At 37.1% G+C, this 22,633-nt stretch overlaps 1 protein-coding gene across 3 annotated transcripts in view; it reads right to left on the bottom strand.

Annotated features, from left to right (window-relative positions):
* The window catches only part of WDR72 (WD repeat domain 72), a 193,887-nt gene extending 172,038 nt beyond the window's left edge, over nt 1–21,849 (bottom strand). For all 3 annotated transcript variants that reach the window (XM_089907181.1, XM_089907183.1, XM_089907182.1), the window contains exons 1-8: nt 21,096–21,849; nt 15,190–15,296; nt 9,075–9,153; nt 7,808–7,982; nt 7,070–7,146; nt 5,904–6,023; nt 4,761–4,906; nt 4,283–4,379 (exon numbers count right to left, since the gene is read on the bottom strand). In XM_089907181.1, the coding sequence (XP_089763307.1) occupies nt 4,283–4,379; nt 4,761–4,906; nt 5,904–6,023; nt 7,070–7,146; nt 7,808–7,982; nt 9,075–9,153; nt 15,190–15,296; nt 21,096–21,248 (954 nt within the window). In that variant the 5' untranslated portion in view covers nt 21,249–21,849. The remainder of the gene's footprint in view (nt 1–4,282; nt 4,380–4,760; nt 4,907–5,903; nt 6,024–7,069; nt 7,147–7,807; nt 7,983–9,074; nt 9,154–15,189; nt 15,297–21,095) is intronic.
* Between the last annotated feature and the right edge of the window lie 784 nt (nt 21,850–22,633).

Raw genomic sequence — 22,633 nt, 5'->3', positions numbered from 1 at the left:
GTGTATGGTGTTAGGGAGTGTTCTAATTTCATTTTTTTACATGTAGCTGTCCAGTTTTCCCAGCACCACTTATTGAAGAGACTGTCTTTTCTCCATTGTATATTCTTGCCTCCTTTATCAAATAAGGTGACCATATGTGCGTGGGTTTATCTCTGGGCTTTCTATCCTGTTCCATTGATCTATATTTCTGTTTTTGTGCCAGTACCATACTGTCTTGATTACTTTAGCTTTGTAGTACAGTCCGAAGTCAGGGAGCCTGATTCCTCCAGCTCTGTTTTTCTTTCTCAAGACCTAATGAAACTTAAAAACTTTTGCACAGCAAAGGAAGTCATAAGCAAGAGGAAAAGACAAACCTCAGAATGGGAGAAAATATTTGCAAATGAAGAAACTGACAAAGGATTAATCTCCAAAATATATAAGCAGCTCATGCAGCTCAATATCAAAAAAACAAACAACCCAATCCAAAAATGGGCAGAAGACCTAAATAGACATTTCTCCAAAGAAGATATACAGATGGCCAACAAACACATGAAAGGATACTCAACATCACTAATCATTAAAGAAATGCAAATCAAAACTACAATGAGGTATCACCTCACACCAGTCAGAATGGTCATCATCAAAAAATCTACAAACAATAAATGCTGGAGGAGGTGTGGAGAAAAGGGAACCCTCTTGCACTGTTGGTGGGAATGTAAATTGGTACAGCCACTCTGGAGAACAGTATGGAGGTTCCTTAAAAAGTAAAAATAGAACTACCATACAACCCAGCAATCCCACTACTGGGCATATACCCTGAGAAAACCATAATTCAAAAAGAGTCATGTACCACAATGTTCACTGCTGCTCTGTTTACAATAGCCAGGACGTGGAAGCAACCTAGGTGTCCATCAACAGATGAACGGATAAAGAAGATGTGGCACATATATACGATGGAATATTACTCAGCCATAAAAAGAAACGAAATTGAGTTATTTATAGTGAGGTGGATGGACCTAGAGTCCGTCATACAGAGTGAAGTAAGTCAGAAAGAGAAAACAAATACTGTATGCTAACACATATATATGAAATCTAAAAAAAAAAAAAAAAGGTGATGAACCTAGGGGCAGGACAGGAATAAAGATGCAGACGTAGAGAATGGACTTGAGGACATGGGGAGGGGGAAGGATAAGCTGGGACGAAGTGAGAGAGTAGCATTGACATATATACACTACCAAATGTAAAATAGATAGCTAGTGGGAAGCAGCCGCATAGCACAGGGAGATCAGCTGGGTGCTTTGTGACCACCTAGAGGGGTGGGATAGGGAGGGTGGGAGGGAGATGCAAGAGGGAGGAGATATGGGGATATATGTATATGTATAGCTGATTCACTTTGTGATACAGCAGAAACTAACACACCATTGTAAGGCAACTGTACTCCAGTAAAGATGTTAAAAAAAAAAAAGACTCTTAAAAAAAAAAGCAAAAAAACAAAAACAATTATCTTGTGGTAAATGCCTGGATTCAAATCCTGGTTTCAGCACATACTAACTCTATTAAAAGAGCCAATTACTTGATTTAAGCAATTTACTTAACATCTCTATATCGCATTTTCTCTAACTGTGAAAGAAGGCTAATAAATAAAAGCACCTACTATATGGGATTACTGTCAGGATTAATGAGTTGATAAAGGTAAGGTGCTTAGTATGGTTCCAGGCATTTGGGACATACTCAATAAGCAGTAACGATTCTTATTATCCATTCTCAAAACAAATGAGAAACTCACTCGAAAGTCCATTCCCAGACTCTGGGGCCAAACTGCCTAGGTTCAAATCCTGGGAATTAACCTTCCTGAACATCAGTTTCAAAATGGGGTCATGGTGGAAACTCATGTAAATAAGGCAGTGCGTATGTTTAACGATAATAAGGCCTGAAAAAAAAAGTTACCCATCATCATCGTCATTGTCATTACTCTTAGTTCACGCATCCAAATTCCTTATCTGCAATCCTCAGGCTGTTTCTATCCCATCTACTCCCACCTCAACACTGCTATCTTACTCCACAGCTAAGACCCTGGGAAGCCCAGTTCCTCGCCTCAGCAGCCAGGACCCCTACCACAAGTTTCAGTGATCATCAGCTATGATTTCAAGCTAGGGAGACTTTCCTAAAGCTGTTGGAATGAAGGAGGAGTCCCCATTTTTGCTACTACAACTCCATCAGCAGGTAAGTTCCTGGCATCACATGAGAACATGTTACTGTCACACACTGGGATTTAATTCTATGGCATCACTCCAAAAAACATGTTTACAGAGCATAATTCTCTAAGTTCATTGTATCTATCAAACTCACCTCCCTACACCACGAAAATGCCTTCATTACCTTGTAACTGCATGAAACAGTAAGAAGTCTTATATTTAGTGAATATTGGTGATGTTTTGAGTAGGGAGAACAAGGTCTGAATTTAGTTTCTTGGCCGGATAAAGGGCAAGCAAAGGTCTACGGATGCGTAGACCAGCTTCTTTTTGTTTCAGATTATTCTATTCATTTTCACTGTCTTCCAAGTACTTCCCACTTTTAAGGTACAGAAACAACTGTGGTTGTCTAAACAAGAATTATACATCGACAGAAGACTCACAAATCTATACCTTCACCTTTTTTTTTTTTTTTTTGCGGTACGCGGGCCTCTCACTATTGTTGCCTCTCCCGTTGTGGAGCACAGGCTCCGGACGCGCAGGCTCAGCGGCCATGGCTCACGGGCCCAGCCGCTCCGCGGCATGTGGGATCTTCCCGGACCGGGGCACGAACCCGTGTCCCCTGCATCGGCAGGTGTACTCTCAACCACTGCACCACCAGGGAAGCCCTACCTTCACCTTTTGAGACACAAAGCAAGGTGGCTTCCCATAAGATTAGTATTTTTTTAAGTTAATTTGTAATCGCTGTTCTTTTTCCTCATAGTTATGTATAGCATTGATATTTGCAGTAGACTAGAAGCTCCTAAAGGACATTTCTTATATCTAGCTTTTAGGGCAAACTGTGCTTTGTAAAAATGCATTCGGGAGCTAAAAAGGAAAAGAAAGGGAAAGTCCTTTAAAAAATAACTTAAAATGCCTTTCTGAGTAAACCACAATAAAGCTTTTGTGATCAACAGCAAAACAAGGCTCTATTGCAACCCACGAATGACTTTAGAAATAGTGTTCCACACCATAACTCTAAAGTTTGCCTATGCCCTAGTGGCACTTGGAGTTCGAATTTTTGGCTGACAGTCTTAATCAAGTTTTTGCAACAAAACCTCACAGATATGTTAAAGAGGTGATACTGAACCATAGGATTTGCCGCAGCTATGCTGCCTCATTAAGCAAACCATCACTGTAAAACGTAACATGCTTCGTTGTTTGACACATCAATAATTCAAAACTCCTCCATTCTCCATGAAATACCTTTTTGGATAATTAACTGATGACTAAGTCCAATAGGTTAAAAAAAAAACACTTTCATTGACACTAAAGTAAACTAACTGCTTAAATTTTCAGGCTTCATAGAGTGTCAAAGATATAATTCAGTCAAGTGAAAACCCACAATTACATCCTCAACTCTCTGCCAGGAATCATAGTTATATTTGTTTTAACAAGAAAATTTATTCAGAAGAATAGCTAAATGCATGTGAAAACGATCTCAATATCCAGCTTCCTTAAGAATAAAAAAAAGCAGGATATAAGCCATTTGATAAACTTTAAAAAATGAAGTAGATACATCAAAATGTTAATAACTTTGTATCAAACTATCTGTTAGAAAGGTCAGTGGAAAAAATGTGTATGCATATATATATGGTGGGGGAGAGAGAGAGAGAGAAAGAGAATGAGAGAGGGAGAGGAAATAAATACGGCGAATGGTGACAATTGGTGAATCTAGGTAAAGGGTATATGTCTGGTCATTGTACTATTCTTACAACCTTTCAAATATTTGAATATTTTCCAATTAAAATAAGTAAATATAAAAAATAAAAATATTCATAGTGAATATGTATGGTGGTAAAATTAGAAATTTTAATTCTTCCTTTTTTATCATTTATAATTATTCCATAATAAATATGTATTGTTTAGTTAAGCAGACTTAAAAAATAGCTTTTCTAAAGGCAAAGTTTTCTTCAGTAGCCATTAACAATTAGATTTAATTTTCTCGTTAACAACTTGATGTGATTCTTCAATTCAGTTTTTTCAAGCCAGACTCTGTTACAGACAAAGCAACACTTATCTGAGAAGTGGAGTGAAACAGCTTTGAGGCAGTCATTCTTTTCTTGCATTACCTTATTTTCCTGCACAGAAGTAGAGCACAGTAAATGAGGATAAATGGTCTCTTTAAGCACTCTTCCATCAGCAGGGTATATGCTTTTTGAAAGCCCACTGCATAGTGAAAAATAAAAAGCAAAGTTTAGAACTTTGGGGTTCTTTATCCGTTTTTTTCCCCTCCCACTTTCAAAAGCCGGATGGTACCATTCAAGTTTCTAAACTCTAGTTAGAAATTGTTGGGTTAATAATTACAAGTGACTTTTTGAAAACCCAGCACCAGCTGTACAAGTTATACATGGTTAATCTCATTCCTTCATCCCCTGCTGTTTTATACAAAGGCTGAAGCCTACCAAGCCCAGAGTAAATCTTCTAGTGCCAAAGTTGTTTTGTTCTGGTTTTTGATCATGGGCAGCATGTGGGGATTTTTCCATAATAAACCTCCCAAAGTTCATTTTCTACCTGAATGTTTTGTATGCCGCTCCCATCTGAGCCCACCTGTTCAGCAGCTGATAGATATAACTGTGACCATCTTCTGTCCAAATGATGATTCTGTGAGCAGCAAGCACCTCTCCACCAGCAAAGAACTGCCCGCCCCCACTCACTTCAGTCCAAAGAAGAGAAAAATCACAATAATCGTAAACCTAAAATACAGAATGAATGATGCCCATTAACAGAAGCTTCCAATCTAATCTACCGAGGAGAAAGATAACTTATGCTTATCAAGACTATTTAGATAACAGTGTTAATGCAACAACATATTAATTATTAATATTAAGTATTAAGTATCATAACAGGCCACACTATACTCATGGACCAAGATAATATTTCACTAGTACTTATTTTTTCACATTTATCCTAGGTAGGTTTCAGTGGACAAACCATCCGACAGTATCATTCCAGAATGTGCCCATTATGCACAGAGACCAAAAATCCCAAATTTTCTATGCAATTTTATTCTTTCCATGTGTATAGTCAAACCTAAACATTTGAAAAATTTATTACACACAAAAGAAGTTGATACAGTAGAAATCCTAAAGTACATGCTGAACCATCTACTTTACATTTTAGTTCAAAAATATAAGCCTTTAAGTAAGACAATATAGTTTTGTTAACTGAGCCAAGTATATGAAACATTAGAGAAAAAAAAGGATGCTATCAAATGATAGTAACTTAGCTTTCCTTTCTTCTTGGAGATGTCAGTGAATATATTCACAAGAAAAGAATGTATATAGTTCCTAAAATCAAATGTAGTGACAAAGCAGAAAAAGAAAAAAAATATAAAAATAAGACCAATGTATGTAGGTGAAAAGTATTAGTTTTCTTTCTAACTATAAAGTGCAGGCATCAACTCTTTAAAATAATCTGAGACAAATGCTCACTATTATAATAGTTTGTTATTAATAAAATTAGGATATACTTTATATATACAATATCCTGGGAAGGAAAATTACCCAGTGTAGTGAGAGGAAAACTGATAAAATTCAGTCATAAAAGACAAGTAATTCCCTGCTGCGGTAATAATATTATAAAAAGTTTGTATCATATTTAAAACATATTCTTATAGTTGTTGCACTGAACAAGATAAAAATCAAATTACATTTGTGTATCACTGGTACTTATTATGTTATTTTATAATACCTTCCAACATTTAGAAAATACCACCAGTAGAAGTCTCTCTGTATACGTGCAAAATCGTATTGTCCGGCAGTTCAGGGAATTAAGAAATTTGGATTCCTTTTCATAAACATCTTGCTTTTCCTTCAAAAGGAATAAAAACGTTTTAGTACTAGTTCTAGTTAATTTATATAAAACTGTATTAGAAGACTGCTCCCCTCTAAACCTGAAGTAGATCACACTGTTATTATAAAAAAGCACCCAACTTTCCTTTTGAGTTTTCTGAACTAAGAAAGTTACTTTGCAAAAGAAACCATGAAAAGGAAACCCACTTGAATTCAAGAATTCATTATATACAATCATTCAACAAACATTCTGTCGGGAAATTTGCTGCAGGATGCTGAGAATATAAAGATATGAATAAGTTACTGAGTTTCAGATATAGCAGAAAGATAAAACAAAAAAAAAGGAAAATAATTTTTTAAAAAACCTTTGCGGTATCTTAATTGCTAAAATAGAAAAACAAACAAAATGTTTTGAAAAGACAAAAGCGTAGCCAGCACAGAACACCTACAATACTATGTTCTCAATGAGTTTCTGATAATGCTGGGTGTGTGTTTTTTGGGCTCAGTATGCCAACACAATTCCCCGGTTTTCCCAACCAAGAAATTCTGAAGGATAGTCCAGAGTGTGGGGCAGTTGAAACAGTTCTGCCAACCGCACAAATTCTATGACTGTTCTTTTGTCCATCACCTCGACTTGTAGCCTGATGCCAGGGAGCAGGTGAATATACTGGACTCCCAGTGTATGTTACCCCCATTGCCACAGCTCACAAAGAGCCAGAAGAAATGGGGTCTTCTGCTGTAAGGGACAGAGAAATATTCCACGATGAATTTTTTTAATTAAATTATAATCAATGTTTGTGTGTGTGTGTGTGTGTGTGCGTGCGCATGTGCGTGTAGATAAAAACATTTGTATACATACAGAGAAAAGGTTGGAAAGATACCATGCAATTGTTACCAATGCTCACAACTTAGAAGAGAGATAGGAAAAAAGTACATGGACGTAAAACTTACATACTTCTACATTATTTGGACTTTTAACAATGAGAATGTAACACTCTTATAATTTAAAAAATGTCAATACATATGCTTGAAATTGGAGAATAAAGGATAGTTTCACAAGCCAACCTGAATGCTGTTGATAGATGAAGAGAGATCCCATACTTTGAGCTCACCAGCTACTGACACTACCAAGAGAGAATCTTCTGTAAAAACAACAAAGGTCATATATAAGCTGACCACTGTTATAACTGGTTACTCTAAAGATCATTTCATAGTCATTTAAGGATTATGCAGGGCAAGTAGGTAGAAAATACTCAGCTGTTTTTTTAATTAAAAAAGTAAACATTTTAGATCAAATTCTAAATTTGTTTTGCAATTTCAAAGTGACTCCCATGTAAAAGGAGAGCACCACTAAAAGCAGAACCACATTGCAAACCATCACGCTGGCAATACTAATTACACCTTCCTATTTCAGAAATAAGTAAGGAGCCAGCCTTCCCTCATTAAAGGAACTGAATTCTCTTCATTACTACATCCAGAAGATACAGCAGGGCAAATCCAAGAGTCCTGTTAATCCACAACAAACACCTGCTCGTCACTCTTAAAATGTATCAAAGCAGAACTGGGTCATGGAAACACAGTGTCTCCTCTTTCCACTTCCTCATGACCTCTTGCTGACTTTCCAGTGATTTGAACCACTGGGATGGATGTTCTCAGTTTTTCTTGATCTGGCTTAGAGAGCTATCCCTACCAGTAGGTAAACATAAAGAAGCATTCTGAACTCTTGCCCAGTAATTTAACAAATAATTCAAAGGTGATATGTTTATACGCTATCTCTAGCGTTAGATAATACCTAACTCTTACCTTGAATTCTCATGGAGTGAACAATGCACATGCAGTTGATCCAATCCGGAGACTGAGATGATATGAAAGTGTGAATAATAACCAAACTTTTGGCATCAATTATAAGAACATCTTGATATTCTCCACAACACAGAAGCCAGCCTTCTCCTATCATCCGGAATGAGCAGTGGTAATACTATGCAAATTGAATTCAAAGCAAAAGTTTAATTATCACTAGCAATTAACATAATTTTGGCTGCGGTGAAGACTTCTCTGGATTTTAATTTTATCATCTATTCAACTAAGGTATTAGGCTAAATAACAACTAAAATTTCTTTTAGTTCAATTATTCTACACTTCTGAAGTGTTAATTTTGCCGTTTATCTGACTTGCATTTGGTCATTTTTCTGGAGAAGGGGACTCTTTTGGGAAGAATTAATCTTATTCCAAATCATGGAAAGCTCACAATTATATTAATTCTGAAATGCTATGTAGAACTGAACAACAAAAACCAGGTTTCTTACCCTAGCAACACTGCTGCATCTTAAGAAGAAATAAAAATGTATGAAAAGCATTTGAGGAATTTTTGTGCCAAATAAATTTTGAGAATGGCTTTTATTAAAGTTTGAGTAATATAATCTACCCTTGACAAGCTCTCTCGCTATTCAGGTTTTGATCCCAGAAAGGAGTTCATGAATGTTTCAATGCAAGTCATCAATGCTAAAAGCAATGCACACAATATAAAGAACAGTGTCAGTACCATGGAATCATGCGACTACCTTACGTATGCTTGGAGTCCACATACCAAAAGCCAAAATCTCTTTTAAATATTGGGAAGTTATTATAAAGATTAAAGCTGTGCCTCTTGCTCTGTTTTCATAAATAAGAAATTCAGAACCTATCCATCCAAAAAAGTTTTAAACTGGAAGCAGAAAAAAAAAAACTTTTTTGCTTTATAAAACTGTATGTCAATAAAATGGAATCATTTCACGTGTGTGTTTTGTGAGTGTAACTAAGGATAAATAAGGAAATTGTTTTTCAGATTTGTCTATGTTAGAAAGATACAGAAATAAGAGAAAGAATAAGAAAAAAAATTGGTTGAATAGTTACTTTGGGGAAAGAAAAATGCCAAAAATAACAGATGATAACTGACAGTATTCTATTCTAATGATAAAAAAAATTCAAGAAAATAATCCCTCTAAAGACATGTCTTTAAATGTGTGCTTAGCAAATGCTCTGAAGGAGCTGTAGCATCTGGAGATGTTCTCAAGGAAGTGAACATACTTACACAGATTGCAGTGTGCCTGTAAGGAAGTGTGGCCTTCTCCACGCACTGTCCATTGGTGACATTCCAAACACACATCTCCCTAGCAGAGATAACTTTGTATTATTCTCTGTCATTTCCACTCAATTGGCTGGAATAATTTTTGTGCCACCAAGTTTTTCTTTAGTGCTGCACTTAAAGGCAGCCTGATCGTTTATGTGGCTTTTTGTTACAGATTACTGGGCAAGAAAATGTTGTGGTCATTAGCAGGGATGACATGCTGTATCTATGTCTTTTTGTTTTGGTAATTACACCCTGCCACCAGCCTACAAACCTTACTTGAGTGCCAACCTGACCTACAACAAATTGTGGGGATGCAGCTATCACAGCCTGGGAGAGTGACAGTACAACAATCTTTCTATGGAAACTGCATCTTCTTGAAAATGATTTATTTTATTGAACTTAAACTACATATTCTGAAAAACATAATACCTCAAGTGTTGCATCTTCTGGAGCTCAGGTATCATTTTTATAAAAATAAACAGTGCCACCAAGAGGCCACATTTGGTCTATCATTGATACGCTTTATTTCTTTGCTTCTCCTGAAATCCTGAAACCATCCTTGCCACTGAATTGTTAGAAAATTCTCATTGTTTAGAAAACTCTGACTTGGTTACATATATGTTACAAAGATACAGATACAGTTATGAAATACAGTTACAAATACATCCAGTATAGGGCAGTTTAAATCTGTATGATTTGAGTTCACAAAAACCAGAATGGCTGTTTCAGAGTTGTTTGGTAGTATTCTTCAGTTTTGACAGTTTCAACACATAAGCAAAATTTTCCAAGGAAGAAAAATGAAAGCTTTATTGGCTTTAAGGGAGAGCTGCTATTAAGAAGCAAAAGACACGGACCAATAACGGTAAATGCTATATGCATTTGGTGTTTGCAGGCTTTGGGGGTTTTATTAGCCAAACACTGGAAATCAATCTTTAAATCAATGGTTCTCAACCTAGGCTGATTCTGCCCCCACAAAGGACATTTGACAATGCTTAGAGACATTTTTAGTTGTCACAACTAGGAACACGATACTGGCATCTAGTGGGGAAAGGCCAGGGATGCTGCTAAACATCCTACAACACACAGGATAGTCCCTCACAGCAAAGAATTCTTCCATGGTCCACAATGTCATTAGCGCTGAGGTTGAAAAACCATGTCCTAGATATAGAACTAAATATTCATAGTGATTTTATTTCTCTCTGTTTATATCCAACTGTATGCCAGAAAGGATTTGAGGTAATCTGAAAAGACATGCAACTCAATAAAACGGGGAAAGTGTGTGTGTGTGTGTGTGTGTGTGTGTGTGTGAAAAATAAGACTGGGGAAAAAGGTAGAAATTGAAATAATATATCTCAAAGGATATGTGTGTGTGTATATATATATATATATATATATATATATATATATATATGTAAAGAAATGGAACTTTAAGCAGCCATCAATATAAAATTTTAGCTCTACAAAAAATCTGAGTTTATCAGTGTGGTTCTCAGCTCTAGCCGTGCATCAGGAATCACCTGTGAATATATAAAAATTTCTCCTCAGAGATTCTAATTTCATGGCTCTGTGTTGTGGTCCTGGCATGTGGGGTTTTGCAAAGCTCCTGGTCAGTTAACCTGTTTCTAGATAACTCTATCTCTAAACCAGTGGTTCTAAAACTCTGGCTCTACGTTAGACTTATCAGGGAGGTTTTTAAAAATACTGATGTCTGGGACCCAACCCAGACATCAAGCCAGACTAATTAAATCACAGTTTCTAAGGTTGGAGCCTGGGCATCAATAAAAGCTCTCCCAGTGACACTAATGTTTCTAAACTCTCTTGGATTCTAATGCCTTCTCTGTTTGTTTGCTTATCATCTTATTTTCTACCTTAAATTGGAAAAAAATACAAAAATATCACATAGTAAAAATTGACTCCTTGCCAATCAATTCTATTAAAGAAAGAAAAGCAAATTTGTTGTATATCAAAAGTAGCATTGGCATTTTAGCTGGAACTGCTCAGTTATGTATCTAATAGGAAGACATGAAAATTAACTGTTAAAATGAACATTCTTCTTTTTCTTTTCAAATACTGTTCCCCAACTTTGTACATAGATTAAATCACCTTCAATTATAAAAAATTAACAATTTCCAAATTTTTTTTAATTTTTAAATTTCAATGAAAAGAAAATCACACAGGAAAAAATCCATAACATATAATATTAGAATATTATTATATTCCCCCTAAAAGCTCCTTGAGAAAGAGCCTTTCTTTCTTATTCAACTGTACATCCCCACTTGAGCGCTTCAATAAAAATTCGTTCAATGGATACATAAATCAGTCACTACTCTTTCATCCACTTTCTATCTCTCAAAAATACACTGTTTTGGGCTTCCCTGGTGGCGCAGTGGTTGAGAGTCCGCCTGCCAATGCAGGGGGCACGGGTTCGTGCCCTGGTCTGGGGGGATCCCGCATGCCACGGAGTGGCTGGGCCCGTGGGCCATGGCCGCTGGGCCTGCGCGTCCGGAGCCTGTGCTCCGTGACGGGAGAGGCCACAATAGTGGGAGGCCCGCGTACCGTAAAAAAAAAAAAAAAAAGTACACTGTTTTCTCTTGGCCCTATTCTTATTCTCATATTTGTGTGCTTATAACACTGTTATCGTTTTGCTCAAATTTTAATGAAGCATCTAGAGGGAAAGGAGATACATACGAATGTTTGGTTTGCCCTCTTGAATTACAAGTCCATGACATTCTTCAAACTCACTTTTGTCTTCAGTTACACTTTTGGGTTTTCTTTGGCATTCTCAAGCTCCCATCTTCTTACGCGCATTTCTTAAATGTTGGTTTTCCTTAGTATCTTAGGCTTTCTTACATTCTCAAATTTCACACTCTCTCTTGATGAGTCATCTACTCCCATGACTGCAGGCACCAACTATATGATGTTGGAAGCCCAGACCTATTCACTGGACTCTAGATTTCCACATACAACTAGTAATTAGATGTTTCCACCTGGATGACTTGCAGGACTTCACACTCCTCGTACTTAAAATGAGGCATAACACCTTCCCTCCTTTGTTCTCATTCTCAGTGAATGGTATCATCACCAATGAGTTTCCCAAGTCATTCTTGAACTCACACATTCTCTCACTGCCCCAAACGTGGGGTACCCACTATTTCAAATATTTTCCTCTAAACCAGCAGCATAGCACTCTCCAGGAACATGTTAGAAATGCAAGTTCTTGAACCTCAGCCCAGACCTACTAAACCTGTATCACCGGGAATGGGGCCGAGAAATCTGTATTTAAACAAGCTCTGAAAGTGGTCCTGATGCAGGCTTAGGTTTGATGAACACTATCCTAGAAGACTCTAAGGCTGGGTGCCTGCCTGCCTATCTCTCTAGTATCATCTCTTACTGGTAGTTGGAAATTTTATTAATAGTAATAACTCTCTTTACCAATGTCAAGCCTTTTTTGCCTTAAGGTTTTATTAACTATATATATTTATTAATATAATGCTAAAATGGCTATATTAACATTAATTTCATTAGTATTTGCCCAATAAATCTCTTTCCATCCATTTACTTTTAACTTTTATGTATCCTTATGCTGTTTTTATTTTTTAAATTGTCTGACAATCTTTGTAATTTAACTGATGGGCTTAGTCCCTTTACTCAATTGAGATTACTGGTTTATTCAGGTTTATTTCAATTACCTTATTTTGTGCTATTTGTCTCATTTATTGTTGTCCCCTTTAGATTAAACAACATTCTTTTTTTTTTTTAAATTGGAAGTTATATATTCTGTTTCTTTCATTTTTATTTCTTTTGTCTGTTCTCTTAGCAGCTACCCTGGAAATGTCAGCATGTATATCTAGCTTAAAGTCTAAGGTTAATCACCATCTTTACCCACCTCTAGAACACCAGAACATGTGGAGTCTGATCACTACGCTTATGATATGCAGTTGTTGATTAGGATTTTGTGTATGTGAGGGGGAGGTGGATGGGAGGTACATATAAACCATATTGTAATATCATCTGTGCTTATTTAAATTTTCTAAAACTTTGTTGGGTTTTGTTCAATATTCCTTTTTCCATCACATCTTCCTTCTGAAATCATTATTCTTACTGAAAAACATAATTTAGAATTTCTTTACATATAGAGGGTCTGTTGGCAGTGAACACTCTCAGTATTTGTCTTAAATATTACTGTTTTGCCCTAATTTTTTGAAGATGTTTTTGCTAGAGATATAACTCTAAATTGATAGATATTTTCTCTCAACTTTTAAAAGATATTTCACTGCTATCTAGTTCTCATTTTACTGTTAAGAAGTCAGCTCTCAGTTTAATTAACTTTCCTTTAAAAGTAATCTGCTTTTTCTCATTGCCTACTTTCAGGCTCTTCTCTTTTTCTTCGGCATTCCATCATTTCAACATCAGGTTCCAGGTGTTTATTTCCTTTCATTCATCCTGAAATTCACTGGGATTCCTGAATATTAGGATTTTTGCCTATACATGAAGTAATACTAAGTGAAAAAAATGAAAAACTAAGTCAAGAAGCAAGTCATGATCAGCATGAATCTGACAACGTTGGAAGCAGAAATGCTAAGCCAACGGTCACTTCCTGGGACTTTTAAAAGCTAAAAAAAAAAAAAAAAAAAAAAAAATCATTGTTACTTAGGAAGTAATAGGTCAAACCTAGTAATTTTTACAAGTTTCAGCAGATTGAATTAGGATTTGCTAAGTATGCAGTAGCTGAAGTGTAGGTACTGCCTAAGGAGAATCTCATAGATGCAAGGTGTCAGACCCCAAAGAAATAGACTTCTAGAAAATTCAAATCATCTTGGAAAAGGAAGACCAACCAGACTCCTTGGCTCTTTAACAATCATATTTACAGGACTTATACAGCTGAATTCACCTATCATCAAGAATATGTCCATTAACTCCTAGTTTCTTTTTTGGAGCTAGACCACTGTGGACAAAAACCTCAAGGTGGAACTCAGTTATACTTTTCAGATCTGTTTCTCACTCAGCTATTAATTTTATCAACTGTGCCAGTAGTCTCAGAAAAACTAACCATCCCCCAAATTCTCTAGATTGGGAATAAATATGTAGCCTATGTAGCAGGCTTCAAGGCAGCCCTAGTGTACGAAAGCTAAGCAGTTGTTTAAAAAGAATGTACTAGGACATTTCATTTTAGCTTCATCCAAAGTTCAATCTCTCTAAGTATAACAGTTATGGCTTTGCTATAAGCTATGAGAATAGGTATCTCTTTGATGTCTGTACCACTAGCCATTTTGTTAAACTATTCCATTTTTAAAAGTTGGACACTTGATTCCTCATTCTTCTTTTGGGTCTCAGAATTCTAAGCCATATAATTTCTCCTTGGGTTAAAAACAAAAAAAGGAGGAGATTCTCTTGTTTCAACCAGCAACCCAATCCCTCATTCACAAACACATGCTGAATGGATTCCGCATTCTTGAGTATACTTTGGCAAACATCTCATCAGCAGAGTAGTTCACAGTAGCTCTTCCATCAGTGGGGCTTTTTCCTACAGCTAAGTCCTGTTTCATTGGAACAAACCTCCTTCCATGAAACTACACCCAGATCACTATGTTCCTTCTCCTTCTCACTCCCACATCCCATTTACAAGTGAGTCCTCTCCTCTGTTTTAAAATGATATCAGACAAGTGTACAACATAAAGATCGTAACTGCTGAATTGTTCCACGAAACTATGAAGGCTTGCATGGATTTGCTTAATAGCTCAAAGTGAGTTACTACATGAAAAAAGACAAGCGCCCAGACTTTTCCATTTTCAGTTCTATAATAGGTGGCATTTGCCAACATCCTTTACACAATGAGGCAGCCACAAGGCCTGATACACGTTGGGATGTTTAAAGATTGGGAGTCATAGTACTGATTACTTTCCTTGGGACTGTCACACAAGTTATTCAACCATTCAAGATCTAACTTTTCCTATATGTAAAAGGAATATGTTAATCACTAAAGTTTCCTTCAGCCCTAGAATTCTGTATCCCATCAGAGTTTTTAAAAAGGGAGAAGGAACAGAAACAGGTGCACAGTTCCACACATCTTACCTACCCATTTTCAGCAGCACTAACTATGAAGGGATGTTTAGAGAAGTCTCTCGCTCTCGCCAAACACGTCACTGAAGCTGAATGACCAAAAAGAAGTTCTTTGGCCGAAATCTGAAAATGATGAGGGTAAGTTTTTAAATAGCTGTAAACTTTTTAGTAGAAGAATATAACATGACATTATAAAATTATTCATAATTCTAATTAGGAATGCTGTTATATTATGTTTTTGCTGTACATAAGTTTCAGGAAAACTGATATATGGCATATCAAAATCCCCAGGATAATAAACTTCTAGGTAAAGGAATTGTGTTTTACACATTTCTTTTGTTTTTGGTTTTGCATCTGTCATGAAACCTAGATGACTGCTGGACCTGTTTTACAACATCTAGGTTTTGAATACAAATAAATCAGTGTTGACATTTATTACGCACAAAATGTGCCTCAAACAATAGTAGCATATTTATGTGCAGATTTCAGAATTCAGAAATGAGTTTACAAAATAATGCAGAGAAAATATTACCCTTTTTGTAACCATTATAACGCCTTATTTGAATTCCTGCCTCAGAAATCGTAAAAATTAACTTATCAACATTAGAAATAAAATTTTAACTAAGCCAACTTAGTTAAAATGCCATTGCAAAATGCCAACTTTTTCTCCTATGTGTGAATTTTAAAAATGACACCAAGGACTAATTCTTCCATTATCTCATGTGTGAAAGAAATCTGTTCCTCATAATCCAACCATAACAATAAGAACAAATTATTTCATAACATAATTGTTCTCTGCCTTCCTCTTATTTCTATATTAGTCAGAATTATTTCTTTAAAAGATCTGTTATCAGAATAAATTTCTAGTGCTACAAAGAGCGTTTTGCAGTTGGTTCTAATCACTTACAATCCACGTTCTCTACCTTCCTCCTGGGAAATACAGGTTCCATTTCAGAAAACAACATACTATCTTTCCCTATCATCACACTTGGGAAAGAGTACTTCTATGAATTTAACCCTTGTCCTATATATTACAGGCCAAATTAAGCAATGAATCAGGGCAAATCAAAGATACTCCTCCTCCAGAGAAAATCCACTATGGACAAAATGTCAGAAGAGAACATCATTGCCTTTCATATGAAGTCTTCATTCTGCTACTGAATCTTCACATGTAGTTGAATAAGCTGTGACAATTCACTATAACCTCCTCATTTTATCACACGTTCTGCTGTGAAGAATAACAAAAACCTCTACAATCACGCCTAGTCGTTGCCATGATGAAATCCAGGAAACCTTTACTTCTATTCGTGGGCTCCACCTTTATGAAGCATTGGTCCCCCTCACTCCCACCACAGCACAAATAGAAAAGGGAAAAGAACACACAACTTGATGAGCATATACCATATTCCAGGCACTCATGCAACTATGAACAGGGTTTAATCCCCATTTCACGGTTGAGGAAATTAGGGCTTGAAGAATGGAAGTCATTTGCCCAACACTACAGAGTTGGTAAATAACAGACCTAGATTTTGACCAAGACCTTTATTCTTTTTCTCTACTCAACGTTGCTATTCTTCCTTTTGTCACTGTTGTGTTTCCTTCTGAGTATAAAACAGGAAGAAAAATAGAACATACCGATACTATAAGAGAATATACCTGAGAGAATGTTCAGAGTTCACCTTTTGCTATGCTCACAGGTATGATGAATGCCAGCAGTCAATACCAAAAGGCCCAAGTGATGAAGGTCCTAGCATGGGACTTGGAGAAGCTCCCCATTGGCAGACCTCACAAAGTTTTGGGGAAAGCACAGGGCTTTGGGAGTCAGACCCTGAGCCTGGAAGCAGAATGCTTAACCTAGACACGTGATGAGCAGCCCAGGACAGGGAGACATTTATTCTCCAGCTCCCCTGCACCCCGCCATCCCACCACCCATGGACAGGGAAAGTCTGAGATGTGTACACAATCCCTTAATGAATGCTTGGATACTCCAAGATGTACAGACCTTAAATCAGCTTCTTTCCCTCCCTATTCCTATTCTCTAATCCTCTCTATTTCTTATACAGAAACATGATACTCTCATTCTAGCAGTCCTACCCATCACCCAAACCCCAAATCTGGAAGGTATCTTTGGCTGTTCCTGCGCCTTTAGCTCACAACCAACTGGTTTCTGAGTTCTGTCCATACTGTCCTCTTAATATCATTCCAGGTTTCATCTCCTCTTCATTCCCATTGCCACTGATTTAGTTCATAGTCAAGAACTTTCCTGACTACATTACTGTAGAAGCCTTCTGCCCAAAGTCCCTGGTAGTATGGGACTTACCTCATCTCCTTCTCCCTTCAATGTGCCCTTAATACCAAGTGATATTCTAAATTACAAATATAATAAAATAGTATTATGTCATCTCCTCAAAATCCCTTAATATTACCACTGTTTTTAATTAGCACAAAGTGTTAGCGATTGCTAGTTAAAAAAAAAAAAAATCTAATCTCCTCAGCATGTCAGATTCCACGTTGAGTCCGCTCTGTCCTTTCCAGATGTGCCTATCACCTCTAATTTGCCCTTTATGTTCCAGGTCTGCTCAACTACTTTCACCAGTTCCCTGAAGGCAAAATAGTCCCGCCTTCCACACACACACTTATCATTCTGTCTGCAATCTCCTCCCACCTGCTTTTCCTGTTCAAGTCTGATACATCCTTTAGAATTCAGCTCAGGCATCACCCTCAGAAAGTCTTTCCCTTGAAGAGCACACTTCTCACTGATTAGGATGGCTATTAAGAAAACAGCAACAGCAATAGAAAATAACAAGTGTTGGTGAAGATGTTGAGAAAATGGGAACCCTTGCACACTGCTAGTGGGAATACAAAATGGTGCAGCCACTGTAGAAAACAGTTTAGCAGTTCCTCAAAAATGTTAAAATAGAACTACCATATAATCCATCTGTTCTACTTCTGAGCACAGCCCAAACAAGTGAAAGCAGGGACTCAGACATATGTTTATACACCCAGGTTCATGGCAGCATCGTTCACAACGGTCAAAAGGTTTGGAAGCAATCCAAATGTCTGCTGAGGAATGGATAAACAAAATGTGGTATATAAATACAATGGAATGTTATTGAGCCTTAAAAGGGAAGGATATTCTGACTTATCCTATAACATGTATGAGGACATTGTGTTTAGTGAAATAAGCCAGTTGCAAAAGGATAAATACTGTATGATTCTACTTATATAAGATACATAGTAAGGTCAAATTCATAGAGACAGTGTGTATCCCACCACTTTACAGCTTCCTAATTACATGTCTGTTTCCTACACTAGACTCTGAGAAACCTGAAGGAGGAATCTACACCTGTGACAAAAAGCATCTGTGTAGTTCGTCTAATGACTGCATAAGTGAGTGTCCTTAGGTTTGTTTTCCTACTTTATTTGGTGATGAGTGAGCGTTTAAGACCACAGACCGTGATTATTCTCTTACCTAAACCCTTTTGGAGAGGGGAAGAAGCTTTCCACACTTAGTACAAGGAAGAAAGAAAGAGCTCCCAGTTCATTTTACACCCCACCTCCCTGCAGTGTCCTTCTCCCCTTCCTACCGTCTTCCCCTGCTATGCCCATCGGCCTCAAGCTGCCCTACAGCCACTCAATCAACCACGTGGTCATAACCTCTCTTAAAATCTCTCTTGTCTTCAAGGCCTCTGTTCTTCTTCCTCTGGCTGAATTATTCCTTTATCTATATATTTTAAAACAAAAATCAAATTAAACTACTAAGCATTAAAATATCAGTGATGGAACACCCACGTGACTATCTTACAGATACCAAGAGGATTTGTTGAGAACTCAAAAATGCCCTGATTTTTGAAAAGCCTAGAATCTTGCCTGCTAATAGTTGACCCATTGTCATGTAGGAGCAAGATTCAAAGGAAAAATAAGAGAAGGTGTTCATTCTTTCTGGTCCTATGATTAGCCATAGAAAATCTTAAGGAAAACTCTTACGTGGAAAATCTCACACCTATACTAATCAATATCTTACTTGTGTTACTAACTTTTTCACAATGTCCTCACAGTGAATTTCCAAAACATAAAACTAATCCAATCTCCTTCTTAAGTCTTCTCAATGATTCTTCTTGTTCCTTACACCCCTGCCAATCTGATTCCCATTCCCGCCTCATATTTCTAACTGTGATTTCTCAATATCAGCAACTATTAGAATTTGGGGTGGAATAATTTTTTTGCTGTGAGGGGCTGTCATGTGCACTATGGAATGTTTACAGCATCCCTGACCTCTGCCCACTAGATGCCAATAGCATCGCCCTTCCCATTGCTCTAACCCCAAGCAGAAGACTTGCTCCTAATAAAAGCATGAAATAACTATTCCCACTGAAGATGAAGTACAGACTGACCCCCACAAAGAGCACCCTGTATTATAACATAACTGCACCGGCAGTTACTAGCCTATGTCCTTCCTCTACGACACTGCGACCATTTGGGCAGCCAGTACCAGGTCTTCTCATTCACGTTTGAACTCAGGTTCCCACCGTACTGCCTAACTTATAAAATGCACCCAATAAATGCATGTTGAATAAATACCAGGAACATACGTAAAAAGATATAGATGCTAGGATTCCAAATTTCTTAAGCGTATAGCAACCTATATATTACAAGGCAACTACTTCAGCCAGGAAACACTACACTCCAACATTAAAAAAAGTAGCAAGATAGTTTAAGCCATTTAGGATCTTAAGTTTAGACTGTAAGAGATAATAAAGGCAAGGGCCAATTTCAAAGCTCAGCTGTTGCAATAATACCCAGTCCTTCTTTTAGGAATGTTCATAAACATTGAGCTGAGCTGGTCTGCTTGCAGTTTTTGGCAGTCCTGTAGTGTAACTGCTCAGTGATGACAGATGTTAATTAATTACACTATAAAATAGAATTACAATTAATTGTTAATTTAGGTTTTAAAGTGACAAACTTTAAAGGCTAAAAATAGTCTTTGATCTTTAAAAGGCTTCCTAATGAGGGCAGTATACTTTAAGTACATCATTAGTTTAAGTGTTCAAACTAGGTCTAGAGGCTCCTAGAGCTAAGCAAATATCTATTCCAATACGTTAAATGTTTATGAGTTGGGACAAGGACAATTAATCGCTAATCAGTGGGCCAAATCCTAGGTGAGGTCAGGTTCTGAAATAGGAGGACGACAATAGTAAATTGGATTTAGAGCTTTTCGATGTGACCTGTAAAAATCACAAGCAAGCAGAGACTAAAAGAATGGCAAGAAGGGGCTTTCCTGGTGGCGCAGTGGTTGGGAGTCCGCCTGCCGATGCAGGGGACACGGGCTCGTGCCCTGGTCTGGGAAGATCGCACATGCCGCGGGGCGGCTGGGCCCGTGAGCCCTGGCCGCTGAGCCTGCGCGTTCGGAGCCTGTGCTCCGCAACGGGAGAGGCCACAGCAGTGAGAGGCCCGCGTACCGGGAAAAAAAAAAAAAAAAAAAAAAAAGAATGGCAAGAAGGCCAAACTGGCAGAAACACCCAGATAATTAAAATATTACTCATTTAATTAATAGTGGTTTTCAAGGGTGCCCTTTGTTTAGATTAATGAGCCATAATTTTTAGAATTACACTTACATGTGTATAGTTCAGTTACTTAAACATATAATTCAGGATATAAAATAGTAAAACTCAGCATAGCTTAAAGGATGATAACACTTAACTGGCTAAGATTGGTGCTATTCATAATATAATTTTCACATATGATCTTGATCCATCATATAATACTTCATTTTTCCAAATTCAAATGTAAAACCCATTTATTACTTTGGTAAGTACCTTTTTAACAACCATGCAAAACTTCCACTGTCATTGCAGGTATAAAAAGCACGCTGTGTTTATTTTATGAGCTCTGTCTGCTTCAATAGTAATAGTTTTCACTAACCTTTAGTTCAGATGAGAGATTCCAGAGGCAGAGTTGACCCTCTTGACTTCCTGTCACAATCATTTGCTGGTCATCAGTGATCATGATGGCAGTGATGCTGTGAGGAGGTGCCTTCCTTCCCCAGAGTGCCACCGCCTGTAGGGAGGACCTCATGGTAAAGGAATCCTGGACACACAGATATGGGAAGACGTGTACACAGTTATCATTTGTAAATTTTGAAAATTGATCATCTCATAAATGTTTATAATGACACAAACTTGAACAATGTGTTCTCTCAGAGCTGTGGAGAAAGGTGTGTCCCCGTCAAATAGAGAAGAATGTAGTCAGACATTGAAATTACCATGCCCATTGTTAATTAGTCAAAGAAGAATGATTTTTATTCCAATTCTTGATGATTGATGCTAACCAAGAGAAGGATAGGAATAGTCTACCCACCCCACACCCAGCTCTGACTATGGGTGACCTTACCCACACCAAAGTCCAGCTAGGCCTTTCAAGAAGAATAGAGTTATCTACACACTATAATTTGAAGACAACTTTGCAGACTCTCTTTCCCCAGAAATGTCACCTCATCTAAGTAAAAAATATCTGAACTTTGCTATTAAAAAGTAAATATTTTTTAAGTGTATTAAAATCCTTAATAGTCATAAGATTCCTGACACATCCAAATAAGAAAACAAAAAGCACAAAGGTCAAACCACAAGAAATCAGATCTCAACCAGAGTTCATCCTGAACAGTCCAGATTGCTAAATGTAGTAAAAACAGACCTGGAATGTCTTTCCCCAGAAATGTCACCTCATCTAAGTAAAAAATATCTGAACTTTGCTATTAAAAAGTAAATATTTTTTAAGTGTATTAAAATCCTTAATAGTCATAAGATTCCTGACACATCCAAATAAGAAAACAAAAAGCACAAAGGTCAAACCACAAGAAATCAGATCTCAACCAGAGTTCATCCTGAACAGTCCAGATTGCTAAATGTAGTAAAAACAGACCTGGTATTCAGAGACCTAGATATAGGGCTGCTTTACCACTTATTGCCTTTATTTCCGTATTATAACAGTTATATGCAGTAAAATAAGGATACCATCACCTACATTGCCTACATCTCCGTATTCTTATGGGGAATAAATCCAGCAATGCAAATAAAAGCATGTAGGTATAATTATACGTACTATGCTATCATTATACTACTCATAAACTATAATCTAGAATTTCAGGCAAGAAATGGCTTTGGGGATCATTAATCTGATCCCCCTCACTTACAAGAAAACTAACAATGAGAAATAGATAACTCTTGGGATCAGTTCTAATTCTGAGATTCTGAGGGACCAAGCGAGTACAGTGAGAATAAGTAACAGATTAAAAGGTTGCACATCTCAGAAGTCACGTTTTTCAGACTTTCTCTCTCTCTCTCTTTTTTTTTTTTTCGGCAGAAAAATTTTAAAATTAGCCCCAGAAACTTGGTGCTTTGCTATCAACAGGAGAGAGAGAGAGTAAATCCATGTTTTCTGAGACCCTGTACAATTCCCCAGAA

The sequence above is a fragment of the Delphinapterus leucas genome, chromosome 2, assembly GCF_059928025.1.
Source record: "Delphinapterus leucas isolate spDelLeu-1000000601 "Yukka" chromosome 2, BTC_Dleu_Yukka2, whole genome shotgun sequence".
NCBI classification, from domain to species: domain Eukaryota; kingdom Metazoa; phylum Chordata; class Mammalia; order Artiodactyla; family Monodontidae; genus Delphinapterus; species Delphinapterus leucas.
The sequence above is the reverse complement of the archived record's forward strand: the minus strand, read 5'-3'. Positions and strand labels throughout refer to the sequence as shown.